Below are 16,614 nucleotides of genomic sequence, written 5' to 3' on the forward strand. Positions count from 1 at the left end.
TGAAAGCCATGCGTCCTCCGAAACACAACCCAACCAAGCCGCACTGCTTCTTAACACAGTACGCATCCAACCCAGAAGCCAGCCGCACCAATGTGTCAGAGGAAACGCTGTGCAGCTGGCGACCTGGTTATCCCTAGACCACTGCGCCACCCAGGAGGCCCCCTTTGCTCAATTATTGATGAGTGACAGATTATGCGTGTAGCCTTTGGGTCACCGCTAACTGTAGCCTACATAAGGCCTTTGGGTCACCGCTAACTGTAGCCTACATAAGGCCTTTGGGTCACCGCTAACTGTAGCCTACATAAGGACTTTGGGTCACCGCTAACTGTAGCCTACATAAGGCCTTTGGGTCACCGCTAACTGTAGCCTACATAAGGCCTTTGGGTCACCGCTAACTGTAGCCTACATAAGGCCTTTGGGTCACCGCTAACTGTAGCCTACATAAGGCCTTTGGGTCACCGCTAACTGTAGCCTACATAAGGCCTTTGGGTCACCGCTAACTGTAGCCTACATAAGGCCTTTGGGTCACTGCTAACTGTAGCCTACATAAGGCCTTTGGGTCACCGCTAACTGTAGCCTACATAAGGCCTTTGGGTCACCGCTAACTGTAGCCTACATAAGGCCTTTGGGTCACCGCTAACTGTAGCCTACATAAGGCCTTTGGGTCACCGCTAACTGTAGCCTACATAAGGCCTTTGGGTCACCGCTAACTGTAGCCTACATAAGGCCTTTGGGTCACCGCTAACTGTAGCCTACATAAGGCCTTTGGGTCACCGCTAACTGTAGCCTACATAAGGACTTTGGGTCACCGCTAACTGTGTTCGTAGCTTATGCCCGCCCATACCATAACCCCACTGCTACCATTGGGCACTGGTATACACGTTGTCTGCCATCTGCCCTGTACAGTCGAAACTGGGATTAATCTGTGAAGAGCACACCTCTCCAGCGTGCCAGTGTCCATCGTAGCTGAGCATTTGCCCACCGAAGTCAGTTACAACACCAAACTGAGCACACAGATGAGCTTCCCAGAGTAGGTTTCTGACAGTTTGTGCAGAAATTATTAGGTTGTGCAAATCCACAGTTTTATCAGCTGTCCGGGTGGTTGGTCTCAGACGATGCCGCATGTGAAGAAGCTGGATGGGGATGTCCTGGGCTGGCATGGTTACACGTGGTCTGTAGTTGAGGCTGGTTGGACGCATTGCCAAGTTCTCTAAAATGATGTTGGAGCCAGCTTATGGTAGAGTAAATGAACATTCAATTCTCTGGCAACAACTCTGGTGGGCATCTCTGCAGTCAGCATGCCAATTGCACGCTCCCTTAAAACTTGAGAGACATCTGTAGCATTGTGTAGTGTTACAATTTGCACATTTTAAAGTGGCCTTTTATTTTCCCCAGCACAAGGTGCACCTGTGCAATGATCATGCCATTTAATCAGCTTCTTGATATGCCACACCTGTCAGGTGAAAGGATTATCTTGGCAAAGGAGAAATTCTCACTAAACGGGATGTAAACAAATATGTGCAAAAAAAATGAGAAATAACCTTTTTATGTGTATGGAAAATGTCAGTGATCTTTTATTTCAGCTCATGAAACCAACACATGTTGTGTTTATATTTTTGTTCAGTGCAGTTATTATTATTTTTCAGGAGAGAGCACTTACCAGTTTAATAGCTACATACTCGTTGGTGTAGAGATTTTTACCTGAAACAAAGAGAGAGAGGTGGCATTCAGATAAGAGCACTTTTGTTATTACTCAACCTACTGAAGGGCTTGCCTAAAATAGAGTGTTTTGGTGTTTAGCTTTAGTAGACAGCAAATGACCATCTCCAAAAGCAGTTTCAGAGCAGGACAAAAAAGCCATAGAAAAATAGTGAGCTTTGTGTTGCTCAGGGGAACTTCAGTCCAGCCTCAAGAAATGAGTGTGTATGCATCAATCTATCTCTAGACAGAGGTTTGTGTGTGACCCAATGATTTACAGTTGAAGTCAGAAGTTTACATACACCTTAGCCAAATACATTTAAACTCAGTTTTTCACAATTCCTGACATTTAATCAGAGTAACAATTCCCTGTTTTAGGTCAGTTAGGATCACCACTTTATTTTAAGAAAGTGAAATGTCAGAATAATAGTAGAGAGAATTATTTATTTCAGCTTTTATTTCTTTCATCACATTCCCAGTGGGTCAGAAGTTTACATACACTCAATTAGTATTTGGTAGCACTGCCTTTAAATTGTTTAACTTGGGTCAAACGTTTCTGGTACCCTTCCACAAGCTTCCCACAAAAGTTGGGTAAATTTTGGCCCATTTCTCGTGACAGAGCTGGTGTACCTGAGTCGGGTTTGTAGGCCTTCTTGCTCGCACACACCTTTTCAGTTCTGCCCACACATTTTCTATAGGATTGAGGTCAGGGCTTTGTGATGGCCACTCCAATACCTGGAATTTGTTGTCCTTAAGCCATTTTGCCACAAATGTGGAAGTATGCTTGGGGTCATTGTCCATTTGGAAGACCCATTTGCAACCAAGCTTTAACTTTCTGACTGATGTCTTGAGATGTTGCTTCAATATATCCACATAATTTTCCTACCTCATGATGCCATCTATTTTGTGAAGTGCACCAGTCCCTCCTGCAGCAAAGTACCCCACAACATGATGCTGCCACCCCCGTGCTTCACGGTTGGGATGTTGTTCTTCAGCTTGCAAGCCTCCCCCTTTTCCAGCTAACATAACAATGGCCATTATTGCCAAACAGTTCTATTTTTGTTTCATCAGATCAGAGGACATTTCTCCAAAAAGTATGATCTTTGTCCCCACGTGCAGTTGCAAACAGTTGTCTGTCTTTTTTATGGCGGTTTTGGAGCAGTGGCTTCTTCCTTGCTGAGCTGCCTATCAGGTTATGTCGATATAGGACTCGTTTTACTGTGGATATAGATACTTCACAAGGTCATTTGCTGTTGTTCTGGGATTGATTTGCACTTTTCGCACCAAAGTACATTCATCTCCAGGAGACTGAACGAGTCTCCTTCCTGAGCGGTATGACAGCTGCGTGGTCCCATGGTGTTCATACTTGCGTACTATTGTTTGTACAGGTGAACGTGGTACCGTCAGGCATTTGGAAATTGCTCCCAAGGATGAACCAGACTTGGGGAGGTCTACAATTTATTTTCTGAGGTCTTGGCTGATTTCTTTTGATTTTCCCATGATGTCAAGCAAAGAGGCACTGAGTTTGAAGGTAGGCCTTGAAATACATCCACAGGTACACCTCCAATTGACTCAAATGATGTAAATTAGCCTATCAGAAGCTTCTAAAGCCATGACAATTTTCTGGAATTTTCCAAGCTGTTTAAAGGTACAGTCAATTTAGTGTATGTAAACTTCTGACCCACTAGAATTGTGATACAGTGAATTATAAGTGAAATAATCTGTCTGTAAACAATTGCTGAAAAAATTACTTGTGTCACGCACAAAGTAGATGTCCTAACCGACTTGCCAAAACTATGGTTTGTTAACAAGAAATTTGTGGAGTGGTTGAAAAACGAGTTTTAATGACTCCAAACTACGTGTAATGTAAACTTCCGACAAATGTCTATATAGACTAGATTACTAATGCGTGGGCGCTGTGTTGAAGCCACCGCACTGACATTTTGGGCCTCCCCCACAATTGTAAAAAATATTTAATATTAATGTCTACATTTGTTTTAACCTCATATTTTATATTACAGAAACCTTATGCAAACTTTCAAATTATATTACGTGAGCTAAACACAAAAGTAAAATATACAATTTTCCTTAGCATATATTTTTGTAGATAAATGTTATGGACGAAAACAAAAGTTAAATAAATGTAATGATATTTAAAAAAATTGAAATAATGTAGAATTCCAGTCATTCCTATCTATGGAGGACTGCTCTTAAATGGGGAGCGCCAATATGGCCGACCGGTGGTTTCAAAACCTCTCAATGGCCAATATCAGGTTTTATAAACATCATTGGTGTGACCCCAGTATGCTCCATTCAGCAAGCAGGCCTATGGCCATCACGTGGACTAGCTAATCTACTCAATTAAGAGGAATGCATTGATTATTGGTACAGCAGCATAGCAGAGTACCACATGTACTACTACAACGGAGTTCTGTACACAGACACAACATTAGTGCTGATGGGTCTCAGAGACAGTTGTTGTGTCGGTCTTGTGTTGCTGTGGGAAGTTATAATATAACCAGTTGTAACAGCACACGTTGAAGCTGATAAACCTTCTCAGTCCTCCGTGTCATTGGATTGTCAGAATGTCATGAATTTAGCATCTGAAATATGGCTTTTATGTTCCTGGCCATGATAGGCCAAGCCACTGAAAGACTGTGCATTATTTATGTGATTACTATGAAGCAGGCATGAATAAATCACTATCAATATATGCCTATCCCCGTGAGCCCAAAATAAAAGCACTATGGACAACATAAGCGATACTGGGTCTGGGAGGCTTGTGTGGCCAATAGTGATGCACGGTATTGAAAAAAAATAAAAAAATAAAAAAATAATTTCACCTTTATTTAACCAGGTAGGCTAGTTGAAAACAAGTTCTTATTTGCAACTGCGACCTGGCCAAGATAAACCACGGTAATATACTACTCAGTATCGTGACACTTGGTCTGGTATCGTATTGTAAGTAATACGTTGGTATCATGACAACACTAGTGTCCAACACATCGTATGAAATGATCAACACAACAAAGAGTAGTTCATGTTATCACATGTAAACCGAGTGTCCTTGGGTGGATCAATATGAAATACAGTCCTACCATTATAAAGATTACATTAACTCCTCTTACCGAGCTTCAGTTCTCCGAAGTTGCCGCAGCCGATCTTCTTGCCCACGCGGAAGTTGGGTCCCACCATGAGAACCCCGGAGGAGGCTGAGGAGCTGGAGGGTCTAGAGTGCCCGCTGCGCCCCTGTGCCACCTTGCTGCTCCTCGCCGGCCGCTCACCCTCTTTTGGATGGTCCATGGCACTGCGGGAACCGCCGGGCGGCTGCTGCTGCTTCGAGGGATCCAGTTAGAGGCCTCGGGCCGTGCCCACCACAGCCCGTCACAGGCACAGGGCCGCTGGCTGCCCCTTCGCCCTCCCTCTACCACTCACTGTGGTGGCTGGCCGATGTGCTCGACATCGGGGTCGGACCAGGGAAGAGATAGGAGACCTAGGGAGCAAGCAGGAAGTAAACACGTTAGGAGAAGTCTCTCAGTACAATGTCATTGAGTGAATGAGGACACTGGTGGTTTAAAGAGGTGATCTATGACTCAGCACTTTGGTTTCACCAGCAGGCCATCAATAAATCTAGACTGACTGTCCTACGAGGCACCTGGCCAATATGGGCTCCCGAGTGGCGCAGTGGTCTAAGGCAATGCATCTCAGTGCTAGAGGCGTCACTACAGACCCGGTTCGATTCCAGGCTGTATCACAACCGGCCGTGATTGGGAGTCCCTGCGTCGTTAGGGTTAAGCCGGGGTAGGCAGTCATTGTGAATAAGATTTTCTTCTTAACTGACTTGACCAGTTAAAAAAAAAAACGTAAATAAAATGAAAATATATCTACTGAGATCCTTTGTCTGGCTGAACGGGACCTACTTCAAATCAGAGCATGCTGGACTGTTAGCTACCATGCTTATTAAAGCTAGGAATCCTTACTTGCTACAGCAATGTTTTTAACTTAATGATTTTTACCCATTGATTTGATAACTATAAACGTATAAATGCAGTGTTTAGATCAACTGTCAATACCCATTCAGAACACAAAATAAACATTATTTTACTGTAAACAAACACCATATAGCCTCAATTTAAATATAATTTTGACATCATGGATGGTCAGGTATTGCATACATAGCTCTGCCTATGAATTTGAGTTAACATTTCTCTAGGTCCATCCCTAAGCTTTTACCAAAACAGAGGCAGGGTAACACCTTGTTATTGTTTTAACTAAGGATTCTAGCCTTAAGGAGACAAATACTATGTTGAGTAGGACAAAGTTGAGCACATGGACTACAGTCAATTTCTTATCATTGTCTACTATTAGAAAGGTGAACAGAACAACATTGTTGTACGTCTCGCTCTACCACCGAAGACTTGCTAGAGAGATACTAACCAACATGAAATGTAGTCAAGAGGTTTGACCCTGGAGACAAAGTGAAAGTCGTGATTTTAATCATCTTAGATTACACCCACTGGCTGTACTCAAGGATGTGGGTAGTGAGATTATTATGTAAACCATTACATAAAGTTGTCTCACAGCAGGGAAACAAAATAACAACTTTACACACAGCCTGGACTTCATCAACACAATGTCTTGCCCATGAGAGTGTGTTAACAGGCCTAATCATTGTAAACCCGATCACACTGTCTTGAGACTGCCTGATTGTCAGTAATGATTTCTTGCTCATTAATTACAATAGCACACCAGTGGTGTGTAACAACTTCATAAAATGATCAGTCAGGAGACAAAAGTAGTGAAAACAGATGTAGCCTAGGACTACTTTCAATGGACCTACAAAGCTAGCTCCCTTTCCCAAGAGCCACCAGTGCGTCCTCAACCAAATTATGTTTGCACATCAACTAAATTATGTTTGCACATCGATAACTGCTCAATGTATTTGTTTTATATCAACACAATGAATCCTGAAAAGCATAGATGATTTGCTGAGACATGGAGGCATGGGTGAAGCTGGAGTAGTGTGTGTGTGCTCTGGTGACTCATGTTCAGTTTCTCAAATTCTATCTCAGCGTCAAAGACAGCCAGTCTCTCCCAAGGGCAGCTCCACAGCCTTCCCATTACATAAACCCCTAAAACAGTGCATGACTACAAAACAGGGAGAGCACAGCACAGCAAAGACAGCAGTGGTGTTGGTGAGGTGACAACTTATCCAGTCCCAGCCAGGGCAATCATTTCCATCTATCTGGCTGCACAACAGTCATGCTGGATCTTGTGTGCATACATGGCTGTATTAGACCTAAATGACTAGTGTTATTGCCTTAGATGAATGAGTGTGATACTTTTTCCAGTCCAATAATCAAATTGGAAATTGGCCTTCATGTGTGTTTGTAGGGGGTCGATATTTACTACATGCTGCTCACCTAGTGGTGGGTATAACATTAACTTGCATTAATACTGTCATCTAATAAAAGTTAGATAACAGTGTAGGTTACCTTACTTTAAGTCTATATGACCGTAGCCATATGTTAAGCCATCTGTGCATTACAACCATTAACTTCAACACAGGATTTCCCACTGCCTGGTGTCTGAAAAACACTTCTGTTGTCATGCACACATGATGCCAAAAAAACATAACATTGATGGCTTTCCTGCTAAGTAGTTTTTTTTGGCATCATGTGTGTGCATGACACCATCAGAAGTGTTTTTCAGACACCAGGCAGTGGGAAATCCTGTAATAGGAGTATATAGTATATTCTTACTCATAGCCATCAGGTTTTGCATGTGATGATTTATGATTACGCCCATGATACAAATGTTATTGCTCGTTTCCCCAGAAAAGGATAGACAAAAACATTTATTTTCTAACAAAAAAATGACTCTTTTAATGGTCCTGAGGTGCAGTTAATATCGGTTAATCATTATGTGTAGGCTGTAGTATTGATACTTGTCTGTGGTGATAAAACATTTTTTCCAAGTAAGGGATCAATAAAGTACTACTCTACTCTCTGGTAGGCTATACAGTTGAGGTAGCTCAAACAACAGGCCACATTATCTCTCTAGTAGGCTATACAGTTGAGGTAGCTCAGACAACAGGCCGCATTATCTCTCTAGTAGGCTATACAGTTGAGGTAGCTCAGACAACAGGCCACATTATCTCTCTAGTAGGCTATACAGTTGAGGTAGCTCAGACAACAGGCCGCATTATCTCTCTAGTAGGCTATACAGTTGAGGTAGCTCAGACAACAGGCCACATTATCTCTCTAGTAGGCTATACAGTTGAGGTAGCTCAGACAACAGGCCGCATTATCTCTCTAGTAGGCTATACAGTTGAGGTAGCTCAGACAACAGGCTGCACTATCAAACTGAGTGTTTGGGTGTTTAATGATCAAGACTGGTGACAAATAGCTACAATAACACTGCGGCGACAGTGTGTGGACAGGGTTATCTACAATAACACTGCAGCGACAGGGTGTGGACAGGGTTAGCTACAATAATAACACTGCAGCGACAGGGTGTGGACAGGGTTAGCTACAATAATACTGCAGTGACAGTGTGTGGACAGGGTTAGCTACAATAATAACACTGCAGCGACAGGGTGTGGACAGGGTTAGCTACAATATTAACACTGCAGCGACAGTGTGTGGACAGGGTTAGCTACAATAACACTGCAGTGACAGGGTGTGGACAGGGTTAGCTACAATATTAACACTGCAGCGACAGGGTGTGGACAGGGTTAGCTACAATAACACTGCAGCGACAGTGTGTGGACAGGGTTAGCTACAACAATAACACTGCAGCGACAGTGTGTGGACAGGGTTAGCTACAATAACACTGCGGTGACAGTGTGTGGACAGGGTTAGCTACAACAATAACACTGTGGTGACAGTGTGTGGACAGGGTTAGCTACAATAACACTGCAGTGACAGTGTGTGGACAGGGTTAGCTACAATAATAACACTGCGGTGACAGTGTGTGGACAGGGTTAGCTACAATAATAACACTGCGGCGACAGTGTGTGGACAGGGTTAGCTACAATAATAACACTGCAGCGACAGTGTGTGGACAGGGTTAGCTACAATAATAACACTGCAGCGACAGGGTGTGGACAGGGTTAGCTACAATAATAACACTGCAGTGACAGTGTGTGGACAGGGTTAGCTACAATAATAACACTGCAGCGACAGTGTGTGGACAGGGTTAGCTACAATAATAACACTGCAGCGACAGTGTGTGGACAGGGTTAGCTACAATAACACTGTGGTGACAGTGTGTGGACAGGGTTAGCTACAATAATAACACTGCAGCGACAGTGTGTGGACAGGGTTAGCTACAATAACACTGCAGCGACAGGGTGTGGACAGGGTTAGCTACAATAATAACACTGCAGCGACAGTGTGTGGACAGGGTTAGCTACAATAATAACACTGCGGCGACAGTGTGTGGACAGGGTTAGCTACAATAATAACACTGCAGCGACAGGGTGTGGACAGGGTTAGCTACAATAATAACACTGCAGCGACAGGGTGTGGACAGGGTTAGCTACAATAATAACACTGCGGCGACAGTGTGTGGACAGGGTTAGCTACAATAATAACACTGCGGCGACAGTGTGTGGACAGGGTTAGCTACAATAATAACACTGCAGCGACAGGGTGTGGACAGGGTTAGCTACAATAATAACACTGCAGCGACAGGGTGTGGACAGGGTTAGCTACAATAATAACACTGCAGCGACAGTGTGTGGACAGGGTTAGCTACAATAATAACACTGCGGCGACAGTGTGTGGACAGGGTTAGCTACAATAATAACACTGCAGCGACAGTGTGTGGACAGGGTTAGCTACAATAACACTGCAGCGACAGTGTGTGGACAGGGTTAGCTACAATAATAACACTGCAGCGACAGTGTGTGGACAGGGTTAGCTACAATAATAACACTGCAGTGACAGTGTGTGGACAGGGTTAGCTCCCAATGAGTTTGTCACAGGTGTCAAACTCATATGCAGGGCCGAGTATCTGCGGGTTCACTCATCCCTTGTACTTTATAGATCAACTAGGGTCCCTAATTGGTTAAAAACTACCCTCACCTTGTCGTCTAGGTCTTATTTGGCCAAATGAAAAGGAACTAACAAAACTAGCAGACACAGTCCATGTACTGAGTTTGACACCCCTGCTCTAAAAAGGAGACATTAACCTTTAGTGGAAAGATCAGATCTGGGGGGGGCAATAGTAGATTCCCACTGTGGCAGTGCCAGCTAGCAGCTGGTTCTCCCACTGTCTTCTCTCATGCACTGTTGCTTGAGGCAATTTCTCAGCCCCATTGACTTCCTTTCAAAGTTCCCCACACAACAACACAGGCCAACTCAACTTTTCCAAGCAGGTCTTCAAAGAAAACGTGTCGGGACACGGGCTGACCTAATTAGAGTTGTCATGATACCAGTATCGCGATACTAGGAAGTAAAGAAGCAAAGGCAACAAAACATGAAGCAGACTTCATTTCCTGAGGTTAACAGTCCTAATCTTTGGGGGGAAAAAATCTTATGCTGTCACTCAGTCACATTTGTTTATTTTGTAAACTACAAAACACAATATTTTACATAACGTAGGATTTTAAAGGACCATTGAGTTTAAAATCTGGTTTCGTAGTTCTGGAATCGTGACAACACTGGACGGAACAGAAAGAATGTGTTGCAACCTTAAACTCACAATTCATTGTGTGGTCAATTTTTCAGTTTATGACAATTAACAATAATTTCCAGTAATCGTACACATTTGGTGGAAGGGAGTTCTGTCATAAATAAAAGGATAAAAGAAAGTGGGTTGAGAACAACCCTGGCACCTTGCTGGTCCTGGTGCCTCCTACAGACATTGTGGTTAACCTGAGACCCTGCATCTTGCTGGTCCTGGTGCCTCCTACAGACCTTGTGGTTAACCTGAGACCCTGCATCTTGCTGGTCCTGGTGCCTCCTACAGACCTTGTGGTTAACCTGAGACCCTGCATCTTGCTGGTCCTGGTGCCTCCTACAGACCTTGTGGTTAACCTGAGACCCTGGCACCTTGCTGGGCCTGGTGCCTCTTACATACCTTGTGGTTAACCTGAGACCCTGGCACCTTGCTGGGCCTGGTGCCTCCTACAGACCTTGTGGTTAACCTGAGACCCTACACCTTGCTGGGCCTGGTGCCTCCTATTCATCTTGTGGTTAACCAGTGACCCTGGCACCTTGCTGGGCCTGGTGCCTCCTATAGGCATTGTGGTTAGCCTGAGACCCTGGCACCACATCACACCTTCTCCTCCATGCTTCACTGTGGGAACCACACACGCAGAGATCATTCGTTCACCTACTCTGCGTCTCATAAATACATTGCGGTTGGACCAAATAATTCAAATTTGGACTCGGTCTAATGTCCATTGCTCGTGTTTCTTGGCCCAAGCAAGTCTCTCCTTCTTATGTGTCCTTTAGTAGTGGTTTCTTTGCAGCAATTTGACCATGAAGGCCTGATTCACGCAGTCTCCTGAACAGTTGATGTTGAGATGTGTCTGTTACTTGAACTCTGTGAAGCATTTATTTGGGCTGCAATTTCTGAGGTGCAGTTAACTCTTATGAACATATCCTCTGCAGCAGAGGTAACTCTGGGTCTTCCTTTCCTGTGGCGGTCCTAATGAGAGCCAGTTTCATCATAGCGCTGATGGTTTTTGTGACTGCACTTGAAGAAACTTTAAAAGTTTATGAAATTTTTGAGATTGACTATCTCTTAAACTTCTTAGAGATAGGGGGCAGTATTCGGAGGTTTGGATGACTGACCAGCCCAAAGTAAACTGCCTGTTACTCAGGCCCAGAAGCTAGGATATGCATATGCATGGTAGTATTGGATAGAAAACACTAACGTTTCTAAAACTGTTAAAATAATGTCTGTGTGTATAACAGAACTGATTTGGCAGGCGAAACCCAATGCTTTTCTATGGGGAAGCCAAATTACTAGGACACAGATTGCAGTTCCTATGGCTTCCACTAGAAGTCAACAGTCTTCAGAAAATTTTCAATGTTTTAATTTTTTTTAAATGAAGAAGTAGTCGTATTGTTTCTAAGTGTCACTCAGGTGGTGTTTTTCGCCGGTATTGAAAATGATTATTAACATTTTAGGGTACCTGAGATTGGATGAGAAACGTTGTTTGAAATGTTTGGACTAAGTTTACAGGTAACTTAGATCCTTTGTAGGCATGTTGGGCGAGTTGGAACCGGTGCATTTCTGAATCAAACACTGACATTTTTGGGATATAAAGAAGGACTTTATCGAATAAAACAACCATTCATTGTGTAACAGACCTTTGGGATAGCAAAAAGATGAAGATCTTCAAAGGTAAGCAATTTATTTTATAGCCATTTCTGACCTTCGTGATGCATCTGTTTGGTTGGGAAATGTTTTTGATGCTTTTGTATGCGGGGCGCTGTCCTCAGATAATCGCATGGTATGCTTTCGCCGTAAAGCCTTTTTGAAATCTGACAAAGCGGCTGGATTAACAAGAAGTAACTCTTTAAACCGATGTATAACACTTGCATTTTTTATGAATGTTTATTATGACTATTTCTGTATTTTGAATTTGGCGCTCTGCAATTTCACAGTGTGTTGTCGAGGTGGATCGCTAGCAGAACGCCTGTGCCAGAAAGGTTAAAGTAATGGACTGTCGTTTCTCTTTGCTTATTTGAGCTGTTCTTGTCATAACATGGACAAGGTCTTTTACCAAATAGGGCTATCTTCTGTATAGGACCCCTACCTTGTCACAACACAAATGATCGGCTCGAACGCATTGAGGATAGAAATTCCACAAATTAACTTTTAACAAGGCACACCTGTTAATTTAAATGCATTCCAGTAATGATGTGCACAACTGAGAGCATCCTATTGGACTGTATCATCTGGTACAGCAACTGCACCAACCACAACCGCAAACCTATCCAGAGGGTGGTGTGGTCTGCCCAATGCATTACCGGGGAGAAACTTCCTGCCCTCCTGGACACCTACAGCACCCAATGGCATAGGAAGGCCAAAAAGATCATCAAGGACATCAACCATCCGAGCCACTGCCTATTCACCCCGCTAACATCCAGAAGGCGAGGTCAGTACAGGTGCATCAAAGCTGGGACCGAGAGGCTGAAAAACAGCTTCTATCTCAAGGCCTTCAGACTGCTAAACAGCCATCGTTAGCACATCAGAGGCGGCTGCCTATACACATAGATCAGGAATCCCTGACCACTGTTAGAAATAGATCACTAGACACTTTAATGTTTCTGTATCTAGCATTACTCATCTCATATGTATAAACTGCACTCTATGCTAGAGGTCGACCGATTAATCGGAATGGCCGATTAATTAGGGCCGATTTCGGTATTTTTGGGCGCCGATTTCCGATTATTTAAAAAATATATATATATTTTTATGCCTTTTATTTAACTAGGCAAGTCAGTTAAAGAACACATTTGTATTTTCAATGACTGCCTAGGAACTGTGGGTTAACTGCCTTGTTCTGGGGCAGAACGACAGATTTTCACCTTGTCAGCTCAGGGGTTTCAATCTTGCAACCGCACAGTTAACTAGTCCAACGCTCTAACCATTGCACTCCACAAGTAGCCTGCCTGTTACGCAAATGCAGTAGAAGCCAAGGTAAATTGCTAGCTAGCATTAAACTTATCTTATAAACAATCATAATCACTAGTTATAACTACTAATCCAGTTTAGCAGGCAATATTAACCAGGTGAAATTGTATCATTTCTCTTGCGTTCATTGCACGCAGAGTCAGGGTATATGCAACAGTTTGGGCTGCCTGGCTCATTGCGAACTAATTTGCCAGAATTTTACATAATTATGACATACATTGAAGGTTGTGCAATGGAACAAGAATATTTAGACTTAGGGATGCCACCCGTTAGATAAAATACAGAACGGTTCCATATTTCACTGAAATAAACATTTTGTTTTCGAAATGATAGTTTCCGGATTCGATCATATTAATGACCAAAGGCTCGTATTTCTGTGTGTTATTATGTTATAATTAAGTCTGATTTGATAGAGCAGTCTGACTGAGCAGCAGCAGGCCCGTAATCATTCATATAAACAGCACTTCCGTGCGTTTTGCCAGCAGCTCTTCGCAAGCACAACGCTGTTTTTGACTTCAAGCCTATCAGCCTAATGGCTGGTGTAACCAATGTGAAATGGCTAGCTAGTTAGCTGTGTGTGCGCTAATACTGTTTCAAACGTCACTCGCCTTTAGATTTGGAGTAGTTATTCCCCTTGCGCTGCAAGGGCCGCGGCTTTTGTGGAGCGATGGGTAACGATGCTTCTAGTGTGGCTGTTGTCGATGTGTTCCTGGTTCGAGCCCAGGTAGGGGCGAGGAGGGGGACGGAAGCTATACTGTTACACTGGCAATACTATTGTGCCTATAAGAACATCCAATAGTCAAAGGTATATGAAATACAAATGGTATAGCGAGAAATAGTCCTATAAATACTATATTAACTACAACCTAAAACCTCTTACCTTGGAATATTGAAGTCTCATGTTAAAAGGAACCACCAACTTTCATATGTTCTCATGTTCTGAGCAAGGAACTTAAACGTTAGCTTTTTTACATGGCACATATGACTTTCTTCTCCAACACTTTGTTTTTGCATTATTTAAACCAAATTGAACATGTTTCATTATTTATTTGAGGCTAAATTGATTTTATTGATGTTTTATATTAAGTTAAAATACATGTTCATTCAGTATTGTTGTAATTGTCATTATTACAAATAAATAACCAATAAAAATAGTCAGATTAAATCGGTATCTGCTTTTTTTGGTCCTCCAATAATCGGTATCGGCGTTGAAAAATCATAATCGGTCGACCTCTAGTCTATACTAGTCTACGGTATCTTAGTCCAATACCACTCTGACATATATTCTTAATCCATTCCTTACTTATTTTTTATGTGTATTGGGTATATGTTGTAAAACTTAGATAATACTTGTTAGATATTACTGCACTGTCAGAGCCAGATGCACAAGCATTTTTGCTACACCTGCAATAATCTGCTAAACACGTGTATGTGACCAATACATTTGAAAATTTTTATTTGATACCTCATGAAGCTGGTTGAGAGAATGCCAAAAGATCCACAGATGATGCAATCTATTTCACTCCACAGGTACCCTTTCCCACCTGGACAAAAGGAACATGCTATTAATTGACTACAGCTCAGTGTTCAACACCATAGTACCCTCAAAGCTCATCACTAAGCTAAGGACCCTGAGACTAAACACCTCCCTCTGCAACTGGATCCTGGACTTCCTGACGGGCCACCTCCAGGTGGTATGGGTAGGTAACAACAAATCTGCCACGCTGATCCTCAACATGGGGGCCCCTCAGGGGTGTGTGCTCAGTCCCCTTATCACCCATGACTGCGTGGCCAGGCACGACTTCACCATCATTAAGTTTGCTGACGACAACAGTGGTAGGCCTGATCACCGACAACAATGAGACAGCCTATAGGGAGAAAGGAGGTCAGAGACCTGTCTGTGCCAGGACAACAACCTCTCCCTCAACGTGATCAAGACTAAGGAGATGATTGTGGACTACAGGAAAAGGAGGACCGAGCATTCCACCATTCTCATCAGCAGGGCTGTAGTAGAGCAGGTTGAGAGCTTCAAGTTACTTGGTGTCCGCATCACCAACAAATTACCATGGTCCAAACACACCAAGACAGTCGTAAAGAGGGCATGACAAAGCCTATTCCCCCTCAGGAGCCTGAAAAGATTTGGCAAGGGTCCTCAGATTCTCAAAAAGTTATACAGCTGCACCATCGAGAGCATCCTCCTGACTGGTTGCATCACTGGTATGGCAACTGCCGGCCTCCGACCGCAAGGCACTACAGCGGGTCGTGCGTATGACCCAGTACATCACTGGGGCCAAGCTTCCTGCCACCCAGTACCTCTATACCAAGCGGTGTCAGAGGAAGGTCCAAAAAAAGTGTCAAAGATTCCAGCCTCAATTACCTCGACTAATCGGTGCCCCCGCATATTGACTCTGTACCGGTACCCCCTGTATATAGTCTCACTACTGTTATTTTACTGCTGCTCTTTAACTATTTGTTATCAATTTTTTAGGTAATTATTTTTTTTTAAACTGCATTGTTGGTTGAGGGCTTGTAAATAAGCATTTCACTGTAAGGTCTGTCATATTCGGCGCATGAGACAAATCAAATTTGATTTGAAGTTGCCATCAAGGCAAAGGGTGGCTACTTTGAAGAATCTTAAATATATTTTGATTTGTTTAACACTTTTTTGGTTACTACATGATTCCATCTGTGTTACTTCATAGTTGTGACGTCTTCACTATTATTATACTATGTAGAAAATAGAAAAAATAAAGAAAAACCCTTGAATGAGTAGGTGTGTCCAAACTTGACTGGTGCTGTATGTCCATATATACTGTAAAATAACGTCATTTATATTATATACACGTCAATATATTTCGTCTCAGATAGCCAGATTAACATCAAATGAGTAATCATTCTACTGTAGGTCTAATCTTTTTCGCCCAAAAAACAATGGCTATATCTAGGCCTACACAATTTAATAACAAGACATAACGTTACCTAGCTAACAGGGACAATACTGATTTAACGTTAACTGCAGAGATGCTTTCCCACAAGCTAAAACACGATGCCAGCAGCGACGTTTGTTATTATAGGCTTCTTCCATAGACAAAAGATACTTCCTGACAATGTGGACATATCGATTAGCTAGCCACCTACAGTAACGTTAGATGTGTAAATTGACCTTAGCTTGCTAGTTACTTAGCTTTCACACACTGAGCCAACGATGGGAATGTTTATAACGTTAGCTAGCTAGATAGATAGCGTTTATTTGGTCAA

General features: G+C 42.9%; 1 protein-coding gene across 4 annotated transcripts in view; it reads right to left on the reverse strand.

Moving 5' to 3' along the window:
• The window catches only part of LOC110506973 (casein kinase I), a 44,113-nt gene that overhangs the window by 26,884 nt on the left and 615 nt on the right, over positions 1-16,614 (reverse strand). For all 4 annotated transcript variants that reach the window (XM_036963476.1, XM_036963475.1, XM_036963474.1 and 1 more), the window contains exons 2-3: positions 4,827-5,191; positions 1,661-1,701 (exon numbers count right to left, since the gene is read on the reverse strand). In XM_036963476.1, the coding sequence (XP_036819371.1) occupies positions 1,661-1,701; positions 4,827-5,001 (216 nt within the window). In that variant the 5' untranslated portion in view covers positions 5,002-5,191. The remainder of the gene's footprint in view (positions 1-1,660; positions 1,702-4,826; positions 5,192-16,614) is intronic.

The sequence above is a fragment of the Oncorhynchus mykiss genome, chromosome 26 (genome assembly GCF_013265735.2).
Source record: "Oncorhynchus mykiss isolate Arlee chromosome 26, USDA_OmykA_1.1, whole genome shotgun sequence".
Taxonomy (NCBI): Eukaryota; Metazoa; Chordata; class Actinopteri; order Salmoniformes; family Salmonidae; genus Oncorhynchus; species Oncorhynchus mykiss.